Source organism: Cydia fagiglandana, chromosome 26, assembly GCF_963556715.1.
Source record: "Cydia fagiglandana chromosome 26, ilCydFagi1.1, whole genome shotgun sequence".
Lineage (NCBI taxonomy): Eukaryota > Metazoa > Arthropoda > Insecta > Lepidoptera > Tortricidae > Cydia > Cydia fagiglandana.
The window spans coordinates 3,392,782-3,414,027 of NC_085957.1; the positions used below are offsets into that span (position 1 = coordinate 3,392,782).

Here is a 21,246-nt window from a genome sequence, read left to right on the forward strand (position 1 = left end):
CAATAATATTTATAAAAATAAAACTTATTATTGGCTTAACTCAGCTCAACTAAAGCTGAGTTCCTTTCTTCATTTCATATGAAACATGATTATGGTTCATGGATACAGAATAGATGTAATTCCGTAGTTATATTATGAATTTACAAAGTTGGTCGCACTCATTGCTGGCAACACCTTTATCGATAATTGATGAATCCAAGGAATTTTAATGCAAAGGTAGGGTGCTGTTGCTGTTAAAAAGTAAATAAATAGAATTTACGAGTACCTACTCATTGTCTAATAGGCTAGTTTTACTTCACTCGATAAGGAGGATGGAGGAAAATGTGCCGAGACTGCCGAATGAGAGGCAAGAGTAAAATACATAACTATCAAAGCTGCTTAATTTTTTCTGGACGGTAACATTTAGAAAGGATCATTCTGCTTCGAGCTATCTCTCGAGCTTGGCACGTTTTTTGGAGGCGAGAACGCAATCTACTTCAATAGTTCGTTTTTTTAGCATTAGAAAGAACTTGCAAGAAGGTAAGCGATCTTAGCATGTCTTTTAATTGAATAACGCTTTTTAAAAATCAAAAACTATTACTTATGAAAGCAGAAGAATATAAATGATCGTATTAGATTCATAATTGTTACATATTTGCCGTAACTTATTTTTAAAATGTGTTTTTCAATTAAAAGACACATCAAGATTGTTTACCTAATTTCTAATGCTAAAAAAAACGAAGTATAGTTACTGGATAAATGAGGAACCTAACTATTGACAAAAATCTAATATTCTCATTAAAGTTTAATGATTTATAAAAATTCTAAGTAGCTATTTGTCAAGCTCACTTAGATCTTAGATCAATCTAATACCTATTAATAATTGACAGTGCGTGGCTTCTGACAAATATTCGAGATTTTGGATAAACTATGAATTTTGATAAATCATATTATACTTGATTTATCAAAATTCATAATAATATGTATTGTATTTCAGATATATTATCGCATGACTTCAAATTTCAACCTTTATTCAGCAGATAGGAGACAAGGGCACTTTTACATATCAACATGGAATTGACACACTAGCAAAAAAATACATCAACAATTATACTTAGCCATTTTGTGCATAGCATACGGGTAGCTTATTTATTCCAATTAGGAATCGATTTTTTTTTTTTCAAGTTACTCACTCTACCAGCCTTCCTGTCTGAAAATTATGTCATCCTATATTATTTCTGATTACATTTCTATTAAATACTTACATTTCCTATATCCTATAAAATACTTTCTATACTTTTTTATCTTTATCAGACTGACAGTAATTATTGATAGTGTAAAGGGCTTCTTTATAAACCTATTTGCCTGGCAACATTTCCTACGTCATGTCAAGCGAAACGATGAAGCAAAAAATTAAAAAAATCCGTTGAATGCCTTTGGAGTGTATTGTTCCGATGTTTTAATAGTTTTTGCGATTATTTATTAATAATTAAGTTATAAAATGTCGACATTTGATTTAAAATCGTTCAGTTCTGCTTTAAACGAAACAAACAAAGTACAAAGTGGTGTTGATTTTACTGGAAAATCGCTAAAATTGGACACTGAGAAAGATGGTGAGCGTCGCTATTTATCGTCTCTAAATTACATTTGTTAGGATGATATCTGCCTGACCAGGGTTTAATAAGTAAGATTAGGTTTGAAAAACTGTTTGTCATTGATGTTGTTTACATTCTAACCTCTTTTTGTTACATCACGTGTTAATTGTATTGTTAATTTTTTATAATAGTTTTGGCGCGATGTGGCTTTGTGGCGACAATATACAGAGACGTTTTCGCCCACACACTGCAAGTTAAGGAATGTGATGCAGCGATACTGCGCTATAACAAACCACATAGTTAATTGTTAGCAATTTTAATAACAAAACTGTGAGACACAGACATATTGAATATATATTATGAATGTGATGCAGCAATACTGCGCTATAACAAACCACATAGTGAATTGTATTTGTAGGATTTGTCAGACAAGATCTAATAATTATATAGTGAGCATTAAATGCACATAGCAGCCTTACTACTATGTGCATTTAATGTACTAGTATAATTGATATTATATGCGCAATTGCGAAATTGTTGGCCGGCTACGCTTCCTTTTTTTGTCTCCAGTAAACCAGTACATTATTGCTTTAGACCACTTTTCTCTCCCTCTAATTGTGTGACCTGCCCATATCCATTTTAACTTCTTAATTGTTGTATTAATGTCTTTTGTTTTAGTACATTTCTTTATATCTATATTTCTAACTTTATCAGATAGTGGCTTTCCCATCATAATTCTCTCCATAGCGTTTTGACAAATTTCTAGCTTTTTGTAGTGGGATTTGTTTAGTGCCCATGTTTGCCAACTATAAGTTAGAACAGGAAGTATACAGGTATCGAACAATTTCCTTTTTATGGTCATACATAATATACACATGTATAATACTTATATACATAGAAAACATCCATAACTCTGGAACAAATATTTGTGATGAACACACAAATAAATGCCCGTACCAGGATTCAAACCCAGGACCTCCTGCTTCGTAGGCAGGGTCACTACCGACTAGGCTAGGAGGCTGTTAAAAATAACTCTATTCTCATTTACAGCCAAAGACATAGTAGCAGCCATCTCAGCATGCCCCGACCTGTATTACCTGACGCTGACGGGCAACACACTTGGCGTGGCCGCGGCTGAAGCCATCGCCAAGGCCCTGGAGTCCCACCCTGAGCTGAAAGTGGCCCGCTGGTCAGATATGTTCACCGGGCGGATGAAGACTGAGATTCCGCCTGCTTTAGTGAGTTCATTTAAACTTTGAAAGTGAGAATGAAACACTCTTCATATGTTTCCTTTAAAAAATCCTATCTTATCTTCTCTCTACTCTCTCTTTCATGTAAATTTCGGGAAAATGGGTTGTGACCACCATAAGTTTCTCTATAATGTAGTATATTCTGGTTGGCGTATGCTTCATTAGGGGGTCATACAGAACGAGAAAATTGCCGCGGTGCTGTAAAAAATGGGACACTTGCGATTTTTAACAACTATTAGACCCTTTTTATTATACTTTATCGCACCCTAGATGGCCTATCGATAATCGATATTATACGCAACCAATAAAGGTGCGTAGTTCCAGAGGCAGTCCATAGATAGCCCTGTAATCAATAATTTAATGATCTATTTCAATATTCTTACTAAATCTGTGTTAATCGAATTTAAACTGTTGTGAGACATACTAACATTGAATAATTTTACGGTTTAGACTCACTTGTTTTTAGTCACTCGCGCGACATGTTTCGGAGAGCCTAGGTCTCCTTTCTCAAGCACTAACAGTGCGAGCAGCGTTCACGACGGCCGTGCTTCGCGTACTGCGACGCGCCACTGCACTAGGCTCTCCGAAACATGTCGCGCGAGTGACTAAAAACAAGTGAGTCTAAACCGTAAAATTATTCAAAATCTGTGTTAAGTTTGTTAAAATGTATCTTATGCTTCTAGAAAGCGCTTGGAGACGGTATGATTGCCGCTGGTGCCCGCCTGAAAGTCCTGGACCTGAGCGACAACGCTTTCGGCCCCATCGGAGTCGAGGGTCTCGCCAAACTGCTGCAGAGCGAAGTCTGCTCTGAGCTGGAGGTATTTTGTGCAACTAGTTCAGTTATAGTTTTTACAAGCTTTTATCCCACCTGTCCCATTGTCTGTCTGCAATCAAATTTTGCAAGTTAGGGCCCCCCCACATCTAGCGTCTTTCGAGCGTCGGCGTCTGGTCAGCGCTATGGAAAATGACGTCGCTGCGCAGTTGCGTCGACGTTGCGTCGAGCAGCGGCCATAGAGTTGTAGACGCCGACGCTCGAAAGACGCTAGATGTGGGGGGGGGCTTAAATTTGACCCAGTTTCGATGTTTCTGATGAAGCCTGTTCCGTACAAGACTCACAGGGACATCTCCGGTCGGAGCGACGCAGTTGCGTATGTCGCGTCACACATATCGCGGCCAATACGGAGCTCTATATTGTCAGGTGACAAGCAAAAGTCACTAATTACTAAAAAAAATTTAAACAAAAATCGACCTTCTTTTAGTTCTAATGTGGTTCACTATGGCTATGAACTTGTGCTGGTACTTAGTGACTTTGGCTTGTCACCCGACGATATACGCCTTCGTTACTCTACGTCACGACCAGGGATGTCGCGGATGCAGATTTTTTGACATCCGCGGATGCAGATGCGGATATTTGAAGCCTTACATCCGCGGATGCGGATGCAGATGTCAAGATTTGGTACTTAAAAAACGTCAAATATTTCATTTTTAGCATTCTATAAATGAAAAAAGCCAAACTTTTAGTATTTGAGGAAGAATATAGGTGCATCTTATTTAATAAACAGTAACTGGCCGACTTTTCGGGATCTAGACGATTCGTTATATATAATGACGAAATTACCTAGATGTAGATGTAGTGTAGGGACGCCCGGCCGGAAGCAGGCGGGCTGTCGATCGCTTGTCGCGTTCATTTAGCCCGGTTCCCTGGAGTTGGAGCTGCAGGTTACTGTCCCGGCGGCATTCCCACACTATTCTCCTCAAATCTTCTTGTTTTCCTGCAGAACAGAAGGACATCTTTGAGTTCGACGTCCTTTAGTTCGTTTTCTTCTAGTGTGTCTCTACCGAATGTATTATATCGCGGTGCCGCGTACATAGTACATTCTGCTAGTAAGTGTAAGCTGGTCTCCTCCTTACCACAATGTGGACAGGAGGCGTCTCTACTAATTTCCATTATCTTAAGGTGTCTGTTGAGAGTATTGTGACCTGTAATGATACCTGTCAGTAGTCTCAGACTGCTCTTACCTAGTTTCAAAAGATACCTGGTTCTCCTGTGGTCTATACCTTTGATCATCATCTTCGACTGTCTGCATCCAGTCTCTTCTTCCCATTCTCTCTGTGCTTCCATCTCTTTTACCTTCTCTATGACTCCCTTCGTGACATCATCTGACATAGGCAGAGCCGGTTCCGGACCTATGTATTCCGTCTCCGCCCCTATCCTCGCCAGCTCGTCTGCTTTCTCGTTTCCCGTTACTCCCTGGTGTCCTGGTACCCATGCCACCGTGACACTTCTTTGCTTGCCTATCAAGTTGAGCTCCTCTCGGCATTCTCTCACGAGCGAGGAGGTAACTGATATTTTCTTTAGTGCCTTTAGTGCTGCCTGGCTGTCTGTGTATATTACAACAGCTCCCTCTTGTTTTGCGCTCTTTTTGATTATGCTTGCGCAGCGTGTTATAGCGCATACCTCGGCTTGGAACACGCTTGCATATCTACCCAGTGGTACTGATACTTTCTCCCAGTTTGGGGATCACTATGCCCGCTCCTGCTAGTTTCGTCGAGCTTCTTCTTGAGCCATCCGTAAAGCAGATGGTCGTCGGGTGTCCGACTTCCACCTTCCAGTTGTCTCTTTCTCCTATGTGTATTCTATATTTCTTGTCAAAAATCTCCTGCCTCTTTATAAGGTCATTATTAGCCATCAACATTTCAAGTTTTGATAGTGCCTCTCTTTGTATCAGCGCGTGTCTCTTGTCCACGCAGCTTCCTCTCCATTCCTTGCATGCTTTCATTCTATACCACTGTTCCGTGGCTCTTTTCTCCACCTCAATCCAGAGTGGCTTCAAGCCTAGCATTACCTCCATTGCGTGTGTCGGGGTTGTTCTCATAGCCCCCGTCATCATGAGGCACGCTAATCTCTGGACTTTGTTTAGTTCTCTTTGGTTTTCTTTAATATGTGCTCTATGCCACCATGTCACTGCTCCATATATCACCCTGGGTAGAATTATCGCCTTGTAGATCCAGTGGATCATTCCTGGCTTCAGTCCCCAGTTCTTTCCTACTGCCCTTTTGCATTGGAACAGTGTTCTTATAGCTTTAGCCGTCTGCTCCTTGATGTGAGTTTTGTACCTGAGTTTACTGTCTAAAGTAACGCCCAGATATTTTAACTCCTCCACCATGTCTAGTTCTATTCCTTGTATCTTTATGGGTTTCATCTCCTTTATTCTTCTATTAGTGAATATCACTAGTTTCGTTTTCGATGGGTTGAGATCCAACCCTCTCTCTCTACACCACCTCAGTACCTGTCTGAGACCTCTTATCATTATATCTCTTATCACGGTGAGAACCATTCCTCTCACTAGCAGCACTCCATCATCAGAGTAAGCCTGCATGTACATGCCTCCTCTGTTGAGCTCTTTTACCATTGAGTCCAGAAGTAGGCACCACATCAGGGGGGACAGGCATCCCCCTTGTGGGAACCCTCTTCTCGGACTAATCGTCTTTGTTACTCCTCCCAGCTCCGCCGTAATGGATCTACCTTTTAGCATTCTCCCTATCCATTGCGCTATTGTCGGTCGGATGCCCTCTCTCTTCAGACTTTCTTCTACGGCCTCGAAGGTTGCTTTGTCAAAAGCCCCCTCAACGTCGAAGAAGCAGCCTAGTGCGTACTGTTTCGTTTCTAGTGCCCTTTCCACCCTTAAAGTTAGGTTGTGTAGGGCTGTCTCCGTTGACTTTCCTGCCATGTAAGCATGTTGATTCCCATGTAACGGGTCTCCACTGCTTTCCACATTTTCTCTTATATGTTTGTCTATCACTTTCTCTAAAGTCTTTAGTACGAATGACGACAGACTTATGCTTCTGAATGACTTCGCTTCTTGGTATGATTTCTTACCCGGTTTCGGCAGGAAAACCGCCCTCACCTCTCTCCACACCCTTGGAATGTATTTTAGTGCAATACTTGCCCTGTATAATTCCACTAAGTCCTCTTTTATGTATCTATATCCTTTCTGCAGTATTGCCGGCAGGACTCCGTCAGGGCCCGCAGCCTTGAAGGGCGCAAAGGAGCAGAGCGAAATTACCTAGCACTTGCGCCGCCGCTAATACGTTCCTGCAGTTACCGACTTGGTCGACATCCGTATCATGCGGATGCTCCGCATCGATTTTATGCGGATGCGGATGTTCCGCGGATACGGATGCGGATGCGAATATTCGCTACATCCCTGGTCACGACATATTGTCCCCCTCTACCCCAATGTCCTCGAAGCAGTGAACGCATATATTTAGTATGGAAACCGCCTTTAGGAACATTACCGTTCAAATTCTCGGGCCCAATTAGCACACATACACAATTACGCCTACATTCAAATAAGACGACGCGCTTACAGAGCCTGTAATCAAAGCTGGTAAACGAAATAATAGTCGTCTTTATTATACTAATGGTACATAGCTAAGTGTAGATGAAATGCATATAATGTCAATAACTACCAATCAGCGACATTAATCCGCTAAAAACCTTCTTGCTGTACGTACTGGCCGCTGAGAGTTCGCGGTTCATATTTGATTAGAATATGACTTGGACAGGGATAGGTTTATGCCATACATTGAAGAACCAGTCAAATAATTCACGTATAATAATTTAATGCAGATTAAAAGATAACTAGTTAAAATGTTGTTATGAAATGACAGACTAACTCAACATAAGTAAATATATCATTGTTGTATAAATGTATTCCGCTATAATAAGTATTTTGTATATTTTAGTATCAATTTGTATGGCAGTGCGAAGTTACGTTCAAGTATAGTCTGTCCGTTTTTCTAAGATAAAGTAAGTAAATGTATGGCGAACTTGATCTTAGAAATCGGACTGGCTATACAGTCTGCAAAATTTACATGGGTACACGAATCGGGTCAAAAATATTTCAACAGGCGGAGTCACAATAAATCCCCACTTCCAGTTCCAATGGAAATATTTTATATGTATATAGCCGGTCAAGCAAGTTTGTCATTAGAAAAAAAGGTGCAAAATTAAAATTTTGTATGGGACCACAGCCATTCGCGCGCTTACATTTTCTAAATTTGCCGCTCTTTTCTACTGACGGAAATGGCTTGAGAGAGAACCTACATATATGTGACAGTAGACGTAGAGGGTGGATTCAAATGATCAACATTTTCAGATAATGTGTGTATTTGTTAAATTAATCCAGTGAAAGCGCGATAGAAAAAAATGTATCTACATATAGGAGACCGGGTATGATTATCTCACGGGTATATCTGGTGAATAGAACATATTCTAGATATCTTGACAGGCATCCACTCAATTTCATGTCTCTCTAATTGGACAGCTTTTTCCATAGTTCTCTGCGAATAGCATCTTGTGCGAATCTGAATGGAAAGTAATGTAAAATGACAATACCAAATTTGATTATTAATTTGAAATAACTAGGTAGTTTTTTTATAGCTCCATCTCATGAAATAAAAAAGGAAAATACAAATCTGTAAGAAGGAATTTATTACTACATTTATAATTATATAGAAAATACCTAAACTAAACACAAGTTAATAAAATCGACTACTTTATTTGGCATAACACCATCCCTATTATCCTCGCAATTTAAAAAGTCGTATGTTGTTATGAAAGTCGTATGCAGTTGTTACGTTTTAGCCTAGCACGGTAGTATTGAAAATAAATAGTCATGTTTATTCCAAATTTTACTGAAGTTATCTGTTTACTACAAGTGAAAAGTGATTCCACTGTCCTTAGTATGAACTAAAATAACTTCTGCACCACTTCACGACACATGAAGACATTTTTAATTACAAAAAAACGTTGTTTTTATAAAACAATTTAGCCATCCGTCAGTCCGTCACTGACTGTCATCTCGGTCGAACTGAAGTTGCGAATCGAACAGTTTGTAAGCACCGCCTACAATCGAATAGTTTACGTTGGGTCATAACTGAGCGGACAGAATACTTCCATGTATATCAGTTCGCTGCCTCGAAGTATTAGTTGCATTTGAAAGGAAAAGTCAGCAATAAAAGCTTATACCAAAAATGATTCTATTGCCAAAAACTTATTCTTTATATAACTTTTGTTTTGTTTTCAGGAGCTCCGTCTAAACAACAACGGCTTGGGCATCACCGGGGCCCGGCTGCTAGCCAAGGCGCTCTCGTCGCGGCCGCCCAAGCTGCGAGTATTCATAGCCGGCAGGAACCGGCTCGAGAATGACGGGGCCACCGCTCTGGCGCAGGTTTTCGAGGTATAAATCCATACTAATATCAGTGGGGAGACACTCCTGACTTCGGGCAGGCGTGGCTCACTCCGCGATTTCGTCGCTTTGCTACAGGTAGCTAAAAGTACATCCGTTCGACCCCAATTTTGGGTTTTGCCATAAGCCGCGCGTGGCGCTGTCCCCACCTAGCGGCCATATCTGTGCTGATCGTGACAGACGCGTTTTGTTAGAGAGTGAGTCTTCTGTACCTAGTTAGTACTATTATTTATTCTGTGCTTCGGGCAAACTCGTCTCCGTTCGGCTCAGCATTGCTCCGAGCAATTATTAGGCGACCACTTGGCGTCCCTTTGCGTGCTCCGTCTAAACAACAACGGCCTGGGCATCACCGGGGCCAGGCTGCTAGCCAAGGCGCTCTCGTCGCGGCCGCCCAAGCTGCGTGTGTTCATAGCCGGCAGGAACCGGCTCGAGAATGACGGGGCCACCGCTCTGGCGCAGGTTTTCGAGGTACACATCCATACTAATATCACCGAAGAGCTGGCGGCTACCTCGCACAACGTATCTGTTGCGACAAGCAAGAAAGTTTACCCAATATCATGGTAGATGGCGCTGCGCTGCACACATCGCGCGTTTTGAATTCCCTGCAACCTATATAAGCAGCGGCCATTGTCAAGCTTTTCATTTTTTTTACCGAATGAGCATGTATACGTATTAACCTAAAAGTATATAATTGTATTGCAAATTGGCGTCTCAGTTCTTATTTTACATAATATGAGTTACTAGTGCGAACAGTATCAGCATTGCGATACAGCGAGGAAATGCCGCCAGCATCCTTGGTACAATGCCTCAAGGGCCTATTTTAGATTTAAGCTACTTATTCATTTCTTTTAGTAATACCACTGTATATAGCTTGTTTGTAAATAAAAAAAAATATAGCAAATCAGGCGGCAAATTTAAAAAATGTAGGCGTGTAGGGTTATCGTCCCATAGAAAATTTGAATTTCGCGCCTTTTTCTACTGACAAGATTTGCTTGACCAACTGTAGTTTGTACTTCATTTATTTCCTTGTTTCAGAAAATGGGGTCCCTCGAGGAAGTAGCGATGCCACAGAACGGTATATACCACGTCGGTATATCGGCTCTGTCGGAGGCCTTCAAGCAGAACCCTCAGCTGAGCTGTCTCAACCTCAACGACAACACCATCGGGCCTAAAGGGGCTGAGGCCGTCGCAGAAGCTCTGCCCAGGTAAGATTTACGATTAATCTTACTTACATGCGTACTTATGTACGGATGCCTATGCCAAGGACAATCAGACAAGACGTCTGCGGAGAAAGGGGTCGTGCACAAATCACGCGAGGTGCTTTCGGCTACTTTTTGACCCCCCCTCCCCCTTGGTGATATTTGGTGAGGTTTTTGGCTGGCTCCCTACACAACCCCACGTGTATTTTTTTGAATTTTTTTTTCATTCATTCTACCTAATTTAAAATAAATAGTATTTTATGTAGAAAATCTTGTTTATTTTTCTGTTTTCGTTAAATAGACTCGCTTTTTTGAAGTGCAGAGTGAAGATTTATGTTTAACGAAACCGGGAAAAAATATCTACTCATGCGGTAGGTTTTTTTCCTTAGTTTCGTTCGCTGTAGAAAAATATACGTGAGGTTTCCTTATATGGCCTCCCCTCTCCCAACGTGATTTATCCTGATTTTTTCGTGACCCCCCTCCCCCTATCCAACCTCGCGTGATTTGTGCACAAGCCCAAAGCCTAACAGTAAGCAGTAAGTAACTTGCGTATGTATAAATCGAACGAGCGAGCGAAGCGAAGTTCTTACATTCAACTTTGAACACGCGGCTGGCTAGCGGCACGTCACGGCATTTCGATGTTTTTAAGCTGAACTGTCAGAAGATAGTTTGATGCACAATAACTTAGGTAAATTTGTTCTAATTTTAATGAAATTGGGTAAACGTGTAGATGAAGGCATTATATTTTAGTCATTAAATTATGAGAAGACTCGATCAAGGGGTTATGGAGCTAGAAGAGTCTAGAAGGTCAAAAAGCTATTTGTGAGGGCTCTTGCTATTCTGGTCATCTTATTTGGAAGAAAGTATGGTAGTTTGGTATCAAATGAAAGCGCTCGGTTTAGACATTATATAATATAGGTTTTTATTTACGATATTAAAATAAATAGCAAGATAAAAACGAAATAAAATAAATATAACATGTATACATATTTGACATATGTCAAGAAAGATCACGGACTACCACAGATAGTTTATTTAATCTCTATGGTAATTTAAATCTATCAGTTAAGGACTCCACAGACCTTGCAATAAATCGCACGTGGTTTTCGATCCTTTGCCGACCAAGTAGGTGTATTACATTGATCTATCTTTTTGGCGAAGCGCGAGTCCTCAGTTCGGGGCAAACTACAAGTTAATTTTATTTTATTTTTACAAGATTTTATTTAGTTTCACCTAACCGTTGTCTGTGTGCAATCAATTCTTGCAAGTTAAATTTGATCCACTTCCCGGTTTCCGATTGAGCTGAAATTTTGCATGCATGTATAAATCGGATGACAATGCAATGTTATGGTACCATCAAGCTGATCTGATGATGGAGACAGGTGGTGGCCATAGGAACTCTGTGATGAAACAACGCAACCTAATTGTGTTAGGGGTTTTTAGAATTGTCTCGATGAGTATTAGTTGTCGTAAGAAAAGTACAGTCAGCGATAAAAGCTTGTACCAAAAATGTAATTTAAAAAAAACTTATTTTACGTTATTGCAGATTAAAAAACCTGAAAGCGATCAACTTTGGCGACTGCCTGCTCAAGAGTAAAGGCGCGCGGACACTCGCCAAAGCGTTCAAAGATAACTCAACACTCTTGGAGGTATGCTTTGTACAATCCCACTTGCTATTATCATCATCGACGACCAGTCTGGCCTAGTGGCTAGTGACCCTGCCTGTGAAGCCGATGGTCCTGGGTTCAAATCCCAGTAAGGGCATTTATTTGTGTGATGACACAGATATTTGTTCCTGAGTCATGGCTGTTTTCTATGTATTTAAGTACATATTTATATATTATATATATCATTGTCTGAGTACCCACAACACAAGCCTTCTTGAGCTTACTGTGGGACTTAGTCAATCTGTGTAAGAACGTCTTATAATATTTATTTATTTATCATGATTCTCCTCGCATTATCACGGCGATCTTCTGAAAATCGTTATTTCCAGATTGATATTTATGCCATTCGCAATTTTTACCAGTTTACTTTTTCTCGATAGCTTCCTTTTCCGTTTTCTCTCTGCCGTGATTGTAAACAAATTAAATATAGTGGGATATTATGCGAATGGTTAGAAAATCTATTAGAAAATTAGCTACTGGAAAATAAAATTAATGAGAAAATATGCGAATGGTTAGTAATGCTTTTGGGAAAGGAAGCTATTGAGAAAAAATTAAATGCTTAAATGGTAAAAATTGCGAATGGCAAAAATCGCAATCTGGAAAAAACGATTTTCGGAAGACACAGTACACACTCATCACGGCAACGTTCGCCAACGAACTGTCATGCAGTTTGGCAAAAAAATAGGCGTAATGGATTGCTGTGTATTTTTAATTGAGTAAAAAAATAGTTATTTACGATACAAGTGCGGAAAAGAGGAATTACCTATTCGCACGTGTATCGTACAACGTTTTATAGTACATAGTTATGGCTTATGGCCCTTTAAACTTTTGACATAAGCACGAAAAGTGCTATTTCTCGCCCTAGTATTTATCCGATATCAGGTTTCAGGTTATTAAAAAAAAATACAGTATTAGTATTTTTAACCGACTTCCAAATCCCAAAGAAGGGGTTATCAATTCGGTTGTATGTTTTTGGTTTTTTTTTTAATGTTTGTTACTCCATATCTCCGTCATTACCTGACCGATTTTGAAAATTATTTTTTTGATTGCATGTATATGTATACAGATTGGTCCCGTTTTTGTCAAAACCCAGTTCTGATGATGAGATCCATGAGGAATCGAGGGAACTCCTCAAATCTTAAAGGCATACATATAGTGATTTTTAGGTTTTTATCAACAAATTAAGCATATACATCCAAAAACGTGACATTTGATGAAGTGGAACTGCTGATGATGATAATAATTGTAATGCTGTTGCCGGACTACCGCATTACCGAACTGCTATCAGAGGAGTGGATTGGGTTAGGCTAGAACTACGACCCTTACAGATGCGAAATGCTAGTAGAAAAGTTTGTGGTTTTACCTCCTTTTCTACATAGTGCACCATCTACAATAACCTTTCACCGGCCACCATAGAAGTCGGTTTATTTTTCTTAAAAATTATTGGTACCAAAACTGATGTATGGAGTGAGCAATCTATATATTTTTTCTCTATGACAATACTAAATTATCTTTGCTGATATCATTTTATTCATTCAACAGTGCCTAGATCTGAGCCACAACGAGATCGGTCGCGCGGCATGCAAGGAGCTGGTAGACGCCATCACGGTACTACCGGACAGCGGCGAGCGGCTGTCACGCGTCGTTCTAGCTGGCAACAGCCTCGGTAAGGACCTTTAGACTATAGTTCGTTTTTTTTAGCATTAGAAAGAACTTGCAAGAAGGTAAGCGATCTTGACATGTCTTTTAATATAAAAACGCTTTTTAAAAATCATAAACGATTACTTATGAAAGCAGAAGAATATAAATGATCCTATTAGATTCATAATTGTTACATATTTGCCGTAACTTATTTTTAAAATGTGTTTTTCAATTAAAAGACACATCAAGATTGTTTACCTAATTTCTAATGCTAAAAAAAACGAAGTGAGTTTAGACCCCAAACATACCACTATGCTCGCCTAAGGACTGATTTAGACGGCACGAACTCGTATGCAATTTCAAATACATTGAGGACTATTTGGTTCCATCCAATTCAGCCGACCACTGAAATACAGTATGTATCAGAACGAAAGAGACCCATTAATATTTAGGTCATACTGAGCAACTTTTACTATGGGACCAACCCCGAAAACGCGGCAAAAAAATTACTCTCCCATAGGAAATTTCAACATCAGACCAGCAAAATGTAGGAAACATCCAATTTCTTCCCGCGTTTTCGGGGTTGGTCCCATAGTAAAAGTTGCTCAGTATGACCTAAATTAATGGGTCTCTTTCTTTGCCTTTGGTTCTGATGCATACTGTATAATGAAACTCGTATGCGAGTTCTCGCACCATGTAAATAGGTCTTAAATAACAACCGGAAGGCCACGTACCGGAAGGCGCAGCGTGTGTAGACCCCCCACAAGGTGGACTGACGACCTGGTAAAGGTCGCGGGAGTCTGCTGGATGCGGGTGGCGGTCATTGTGGCACTCTTTGGGGGAGGCCTATGTCCAGCAGTGGACGTCCTCTGGCTGATATGATGATGATGACTATGCCCACCTACACCGACAGTGCAAAACCTCCCATCAGCTGGTTTTTTTATCGGCGCGTGCGACGCGGCGCGCCGCAGTACGCGAAGCGCAGCCGTCGTGAACGCTGCTCGCACTGTTAGTGCTTGAGAAAGGAGACCTAGGCTCTCCGATACAAGTCGCGCGAGTGACTTAAAACAAGCACCAGCGCCATCTATGCAAACCTTTGACAGTTGCCAACCCTATTACGGAAGTAGGTCTTATCTTAAGTAGGTACGCCAAATTTCAAATTGGACACCAAGATGTCCAAGAAGTGATTAAATTTTATGTCACAAGAATTTGGCCATTGTAGCATAATTAAAACAGTGTCACAGAATAAATAATAGTACTAGGTACAGAAGACTCACTCTCTAACAAAACGCGTCTGTTACGATCAGGACAGATATGGCCGCTAGGTGGCGACAGCGCCACGCGCGGCTTATGGGTAGCCACTAAAATTGGTGTGGAACGGATGTACTTGTAGCTACCTGTAGCAAAGCGACGAAATCGCGGAGTGAGCCACGCCTGACAGTGTAATTAATTTATCTACTTTTAGGAAACGCAGCGAGTAAAAAGGGTATGAAGGCGCAACTCGGGGCCGCCGGAGAACTCACAGACGACGAAGGGGAGAGCGGGGACGAGGACGACGATGATGATGATGATGAAGGTATGAATATGACATGACTATGATAGGTAATAATATATCCTACTAGCGACCCGCCCCGGCTTCGCACGGGTTAATAAATTATACACCTAAACCTTCCTCAAGAATCACTCTATTGATAGGTGAAAACCGCATGAAAATCGGTTCAGTAGTTTTTGATTTTATCGCGAAATTACAATGTTTTATATTACAGGCACAGAATCAGACGACGAATCAGACGCTGAATCCCAAGACGAAGAGAACACGGAGGACAGTGCAACAGAGGACGCGCAACACAGCATCAACATCAGCGTCAACACGACGGCGACAAGCAACAACATCACCCTTGACACGTCAGGTATGTTAGAGAGAGACAGAATGCCAAGACGAGGAGAACACAGAGGACAGCGCAACAGAGGACGCGCAACACAGCGTCAACACGACGGCGACAACCAACAACATCACTCTGGATACATGAGGTATGTTAGAGAGAGACAGAATGCAAGACGAGGAGAACACAGAGGACAGCGCAACAGAGGACGCGCAACACAGCGTCAACACGACGGCGACAACCAACAACATCACTCTGGATACATCAGGTATGTTAGAGAGAGACAGAATGCAAGACGAGGAGAACACAGAGGACAGCGCCACAGAGGACGCGCGACACAGCATCAACACGACGGCGACAAGCAACAACATCACCCTTGACATGTCAGGTATGTTAGAGAGAGACAGTATGCCAAGACGAGGAGAACACAGAGGACAGCGCAACAGAGGACGCGCAACACAGCGTCAACACGACGGCGACAAGCAACAACATCACCCTTGACACGTCAGGTATGTTAGAGAGAGACAGGATGCCAAGACGAGGAGAACACAGAGGACAGCGCAACAGAGGACACGCAACACAGCGTCAACACGACGGCCACAAGCAGCAACATCACTCTGGATACATCAGGTATGTTAGAGAGAGACAGAATGCCAAGACGAGGAGAACACAGAGGACAGCGCAACAGAGGACGCGCAACACAGCGTCAACACGACGGCGACAAGCAACAACATCACCCTTGACACGTCAGGTATGTTAGAGAGAGACAGGATCCCAAGACGAGGAGAACACAGAGGACAGCGCAACAGGGGACGCGTAACACAGCGTCAACACGACGGCGACAAGCAACGACATCACTCTGTATACATCAGGTATGTTAGAGAGAGACAGGATGCCAAGACGAGGAGAACACAGGGGACAGCGCAACAGAGGACTGCTCGATGGTACCATAATATTGCATTGTCACCCGACTTACATATTTATGCAAATTTTCAGCTTCTTTGGAAGTTGAGAAGTAAGTCAAATTTAACTTACAAGATTTGACACCCACATACATAGTTAGGTAAGTTGCAAGTTAAAGCTGTATCCAGAATCCAGACGAGACAATTTTTCGCCAATCTGATGAAATTCTCCGATCGAACAGGGCCGTGCGGACGCAAATATCAATTTGATTCCCCGATCACATCAGCAGGTGCGGACACAAAAATGCCAATTTTCATTTCATAGTAGAATGCAAATTGGTGATTTAATTTGTGTACGTGTGGACGCTAGATTAGATTGACCAATTATCTGGATACCCCTTAATAAAAAGCGTGTAAAAAACCGGGCAAGTGCGAGTCGGACTCGCGCACGAAGGGTTCCGTACCATAGTGCAAAAAAAAAAAACGGTCACCCATCCAAGTACTGACCACTCCCGACGTTGCTTAACTTTGGTCAAAAATCACGTTTGTTGTATGGGAGCCCCATTTAAATCTTTATTTTATTCTGTTTTTAGTATTTGTTGTTATAGCGGCAACAGAAATACATCATCTGTGAAAATTTCAACTGTCTAGCTATCACGGTTCGTGAGATACAGCCTGCTGACAGACGGACGGACGGACGGACGGACAGCGAAGTCTTAGTAATAGGGTCCCGTTTTACCCTTTGGATAAGAAAAGAAAAGAAAAGAAAAGAAAAGAAAAGAAAATATTTATTAGTAACATCGTTACAAGTCGGTTTGTAAATTTGCATTTAAAGCATTATAGTTATAACTAATATATTATTCTAAGTATTAGTGTATAAATAACATCAGCATTAATGTAGATACTCGTATTACAAATTGTACATATATTTTATACATTTATTTATTATTTACTAATTCATTTACATCATAAACGATACGGAACCCTAAAAAGTACCCTATTTGCAACACGTATTTCTGTTTGTTGGCAGGCATGGAGGAAGTGAGGAGCGACGTAGAGCGTTTTCTAAAAGAGCCCACGCTTGAGAACCTGGAACGACTAGGGTCAAATCCTTCGGATGTCATCGAAGCACACATAGAGGTAGGTTCATGCAGAGCAGGGATGTTGCGGATGCAGATTTTTTTGACATCCGCGGATGCGGATGCGGATATTTAAAGCCTCACATCCGCGGATGCGGATGTCAAGATTTAGTACTTAAAAACGTCAAATATTACAATTTGCATTATTTTTTTAAATAAAAAAGAAACGTTTAGTATTTGAGCAAGAATGTATGTAATAGATGCGTTTTATGTAATAAACAGTAACTTGGCCGACTTTTCGTGATCTAGACGATTTCGTTAGGTATATAATAATGACGAGATTATCTAGCACTTACGCCGCCGGCCCTGCTGCTAATACGTTCTTGTTACCGACTTGGTCGACATCCGCATCTTGCGGATGCTCCGCATCGATTTTATGCGGGTGCGGATGCAGATGCGGATGTAGAAAATAATGCGGATGTTCCTCGGATGCGGATGCGGATGCGAATATTCGCAACATCCCTGATGCAGAGCCACATATTTTGACTAAGTGTAAGAATTTGTGAAGTTAGGGCTTGCAAAGTTAGAAGCTTGGCTCTACATAAGATCTGATAACTTTTTGACAGTGAGAGCCTTACGGTTTCGTCTTGGCAACATTTTACATGAAAATGTTTTTGGTGGGATTGTTTTATTCTGAGGTTGTGCTATAAAGAGAATTTGTATTGTATTGTTTTTCTTTTCTTTTGATAAACCAGAAAAAATTGCGATACTGTGCGTTTATTTTATGGACTGCAATGCGGCGACTAATTTGTTTAGTAAACCATAGAGTAACTTATACATACTAGGCCTTAAACAGTTTTTTGACAAGTTTTCACTATGACATTGATGCATCAAGGCGGTTTGTTTACAGGTGGCCTACCGTCAAACGCGAAAATCGAAATTTCGTTATCTGTGTAATAGAGAGTGATAGAGAGGCAGAAACCAAACTTTCGATTGTCGCGTTTGACGGTAGGCCATGTGATTGAGTTAGTGACGCCCTCTACGCAGAGTTCTGCTTAATATTCCCTATTCTTGATTCTTAAGAGCCAACAGGAGTGCTCACTTCTCCATACAAACGTACTCGACTGTTTTCTCCGTGGGTTTTGATGCTAGAGCAATGATTTTTTCAACACAGATTAATATTGTTAATATCTGTGTCGGACCGTTTTGCTTTTTTTTTTGATATTTTTGTTTTTTAAGGCGCTAGAGCCCTTCAAAAATGGCCAAAATGGCCTCATTGACTATGCCGCAATGAGAGGCGTAGTATTCAAAACTGATATCAACTAGCCAAAAAAGCAAAACGGTCCGACACAGATAATTTCATAATCATTTAGATTTCCAAATTTGGTTACGATTGGTTAAGTTTTGGAGGAGGAAACAGTAGAGTACGAAACTTCGATTTTTGAGATTTTTACGCAGGATTTTTCGCCTTGTCCTTATCGCACTAGTTTTAGGAGCCGCTTCAATTAGCGACACGGGTATATACCTAAAATGTTTAAAACTCAGCTCCTGATTCATTTTAAGTTCCGTAACCGATCTGGCAAAGACTGTAAAAAGGATCTTTAAATATGATTTTCATTGGCAAATTTGTTTCAGTCCATACAAGACACAGATGAGCTCCTAACCCAATACGTGAACGCGACGCTATCCGTCGCCGGCCTGTCTCTCAATAGCGACAAGGCTGGCGACGCGGCGCAGCAACTCTTCGCGAGGACTATAGCGGCTGCTAACAAAAGGGCGGCTAGCTGGCCGCTCACTGAGAGGCTTTTAAGGGGACTGGCGCTTATAAAGGTAGGAAAAAACACATAAAAATTGACAAGGCTGGTGATGCGACGCAGCAGCTGTTCGCTAGGACTATAGCGGCTGCTAACAAAAGGGCGGCTAGCTGGCCGCTTACTGAGAGGCTTTTGAGAGGACTGGCGCTTATAAAGGTAGGAAAAAACACATAAAAAGCGACAAGGCTGGTGATGCGACGCAGCAGCTGTTCGCTAGGACTATAGCGGCTGCTAACAAAAGGGCGGCTAGCTGGTCGCTTATTGAGAGGCTTTTAAGGGGACTGGCGCTTATAAAGGTAGGCAAAAACATAATACAGTATAGTTTGTAGCCTTAACTATGACCCCCTATCTATTAAGACGTCGACAGCTAATCCTTTGTCTATTGTTAAGTAAAACCGCTCGTGCCACGTGCCACAACCACCTGCATAAAAAAACTTTCGTTCACTTCAGTCTAAAAAAATCGAAAATTTCGTGACTAATGAATATCTTTTATTTTCAGTCTGAGGAGAAGGCCCCGCTCCGCTGGCACCTCCCCGGCTGCTACGCCAGCCTCGCGCGCGCGCTGCCGCAGCAGTTCCCGGCCGCGCTGCGCAGCACACTACGGTTCTTCATCGGCGCCAAGCTCGCCAACCTGCCCACAGAGCTGAGGGAATCTCTGCAGCAACACCCCGTGCTGTTACACGAGTAATATACGACTATTATAATAATTGTGGTTTTATTACACAATTCACCCAATAATTAACCATACACAGTTACACACTAAAAAGTAAAACTTTAAACATATTTGCTTGACGCGCCTGACGCCATAGAATAAATGGGAAAGACTAGAAAAGTTCATTAGCGCGATGTAGAAATCGCCGCTTCGGTACAGCGCCGTCTAGCGTGATATTTGGTAAACAGTTTTGTATGAAAGTAGTCTAAACCTACTGGCTAATACGGTTCTTCATCGGCGCCAAGCTCGCCAACCTGCCCACAGAGCTGAGGGAATCGCTGCAGCAACACCCCGTGCTGTTACACGAGTAATATACAACTATTATAATACTTGTGGTTTTATTAGACAGTTCACCCAATAAAAAATAAAACTTTAAATTTTTTTGCCTGACGTCATGGAAAAACTGGTGGAAAAGACTAGAAAAGTTCATTAGCTCGATGTAGAAATCGCCGCTCTCGGTATAGCGCCATCTAGCGTGATATTTGGTAAACAGTTTTGTATGAAAGTAGTCTAAACCAGTAGGCTAATACGGTTCTTCATCGGCGCCAGGCTCGCGAACCTGCCCACAGAGCTGAGAGAGTCGCTGCAGCAACACCCCGTGCTGTTACACGAGTAATATACGACTATTATAATACTTGTGGTTTTCATTAATTAACCATAAACACAAAAAAATAAAACTAAACATAATTAATTGCCTGACGCCATAAGCCCCGTGCATGAACTACGAGTATAGGGGGCAGCATAGGAGCCGTCAGATTTTTGGCGCGAGGCGTAAATGCGTCGTTTATGCTTCCGGTGTAGCCCACAAGATGGCAGAACATACTATGCACAAGGAAACGTACCGACGAGAGCGGTAGATGGTAGCACTTGCTTTGGCAATGTACATGTGCACATATGTTTCAGATTCAGGCCACAAGATGGCAGACCCTCCAACGCGCATGGTCCCTATAGAATAGATGGTGGGAAAGAAGACTAGAAAATTTCTTTAGCGCGATGTAGAAATCGCCACTCCCGGTATAACGCCATCTAGCGTGAAATTTGGTAAACTTTTTTATATTTTAACCAGGCGGTTTTGGATTTGGTTGGTTCACCAATAAATGTTATAGTATAGACTTAGACCATCAAAAATCTGCAACGATTCTGATAGCCCACGCAGTGCAAGTGTTATTTTAAAAGTCAAACTTCTATGAAGTAATGACGTATGAATAACACTTGCACTGCGTGGGCTATCAGAATCGTTGCAGACTTTCCTTGGTCTAACTTTAACTACC

The 21,246-nt window shown here is 41.4% G+C and overlaps 1 protein-coding gene across 1 annotated transcript; it reads left to right on the forward strand.

The window, feature by feature from the left end:
* The first annotated feature begins 1,386 nt into the window (after positions 1–1,386).
* LOC134677583 (ran GTPase-activating protein 1-like) lies at positions 1,387–19,959 on the forward strand. Its single transcript, XM_063536060.1, has 12 exons — positions 1,387–1,592; positions 2,625–2,812; positions 3,508–3,642; positions 8,917–9,069; positions 10,114–10,283; positions 11,824–11,926; positions 13,487–13,610; positions 15,051–15,161; positions 15,352–15,495; positions 17,401–17,510; positions 19,085–19,279; positions 19,763–19,959. Exons 1-12 carry the CDS (start codon positions 1,481–1,483, stop codon positions 19,949–19,951), a joined length of 1,734 nt encoding a protein of 577 aa, XP_063392130.1. The 5' UTR covers positions 1,387–1,480; the 3' UTR covers positions 19,952–19,959.
* The last annotated feature ends 1,287 nt before the right edge of the window (positions 19,960–21,246 follow it).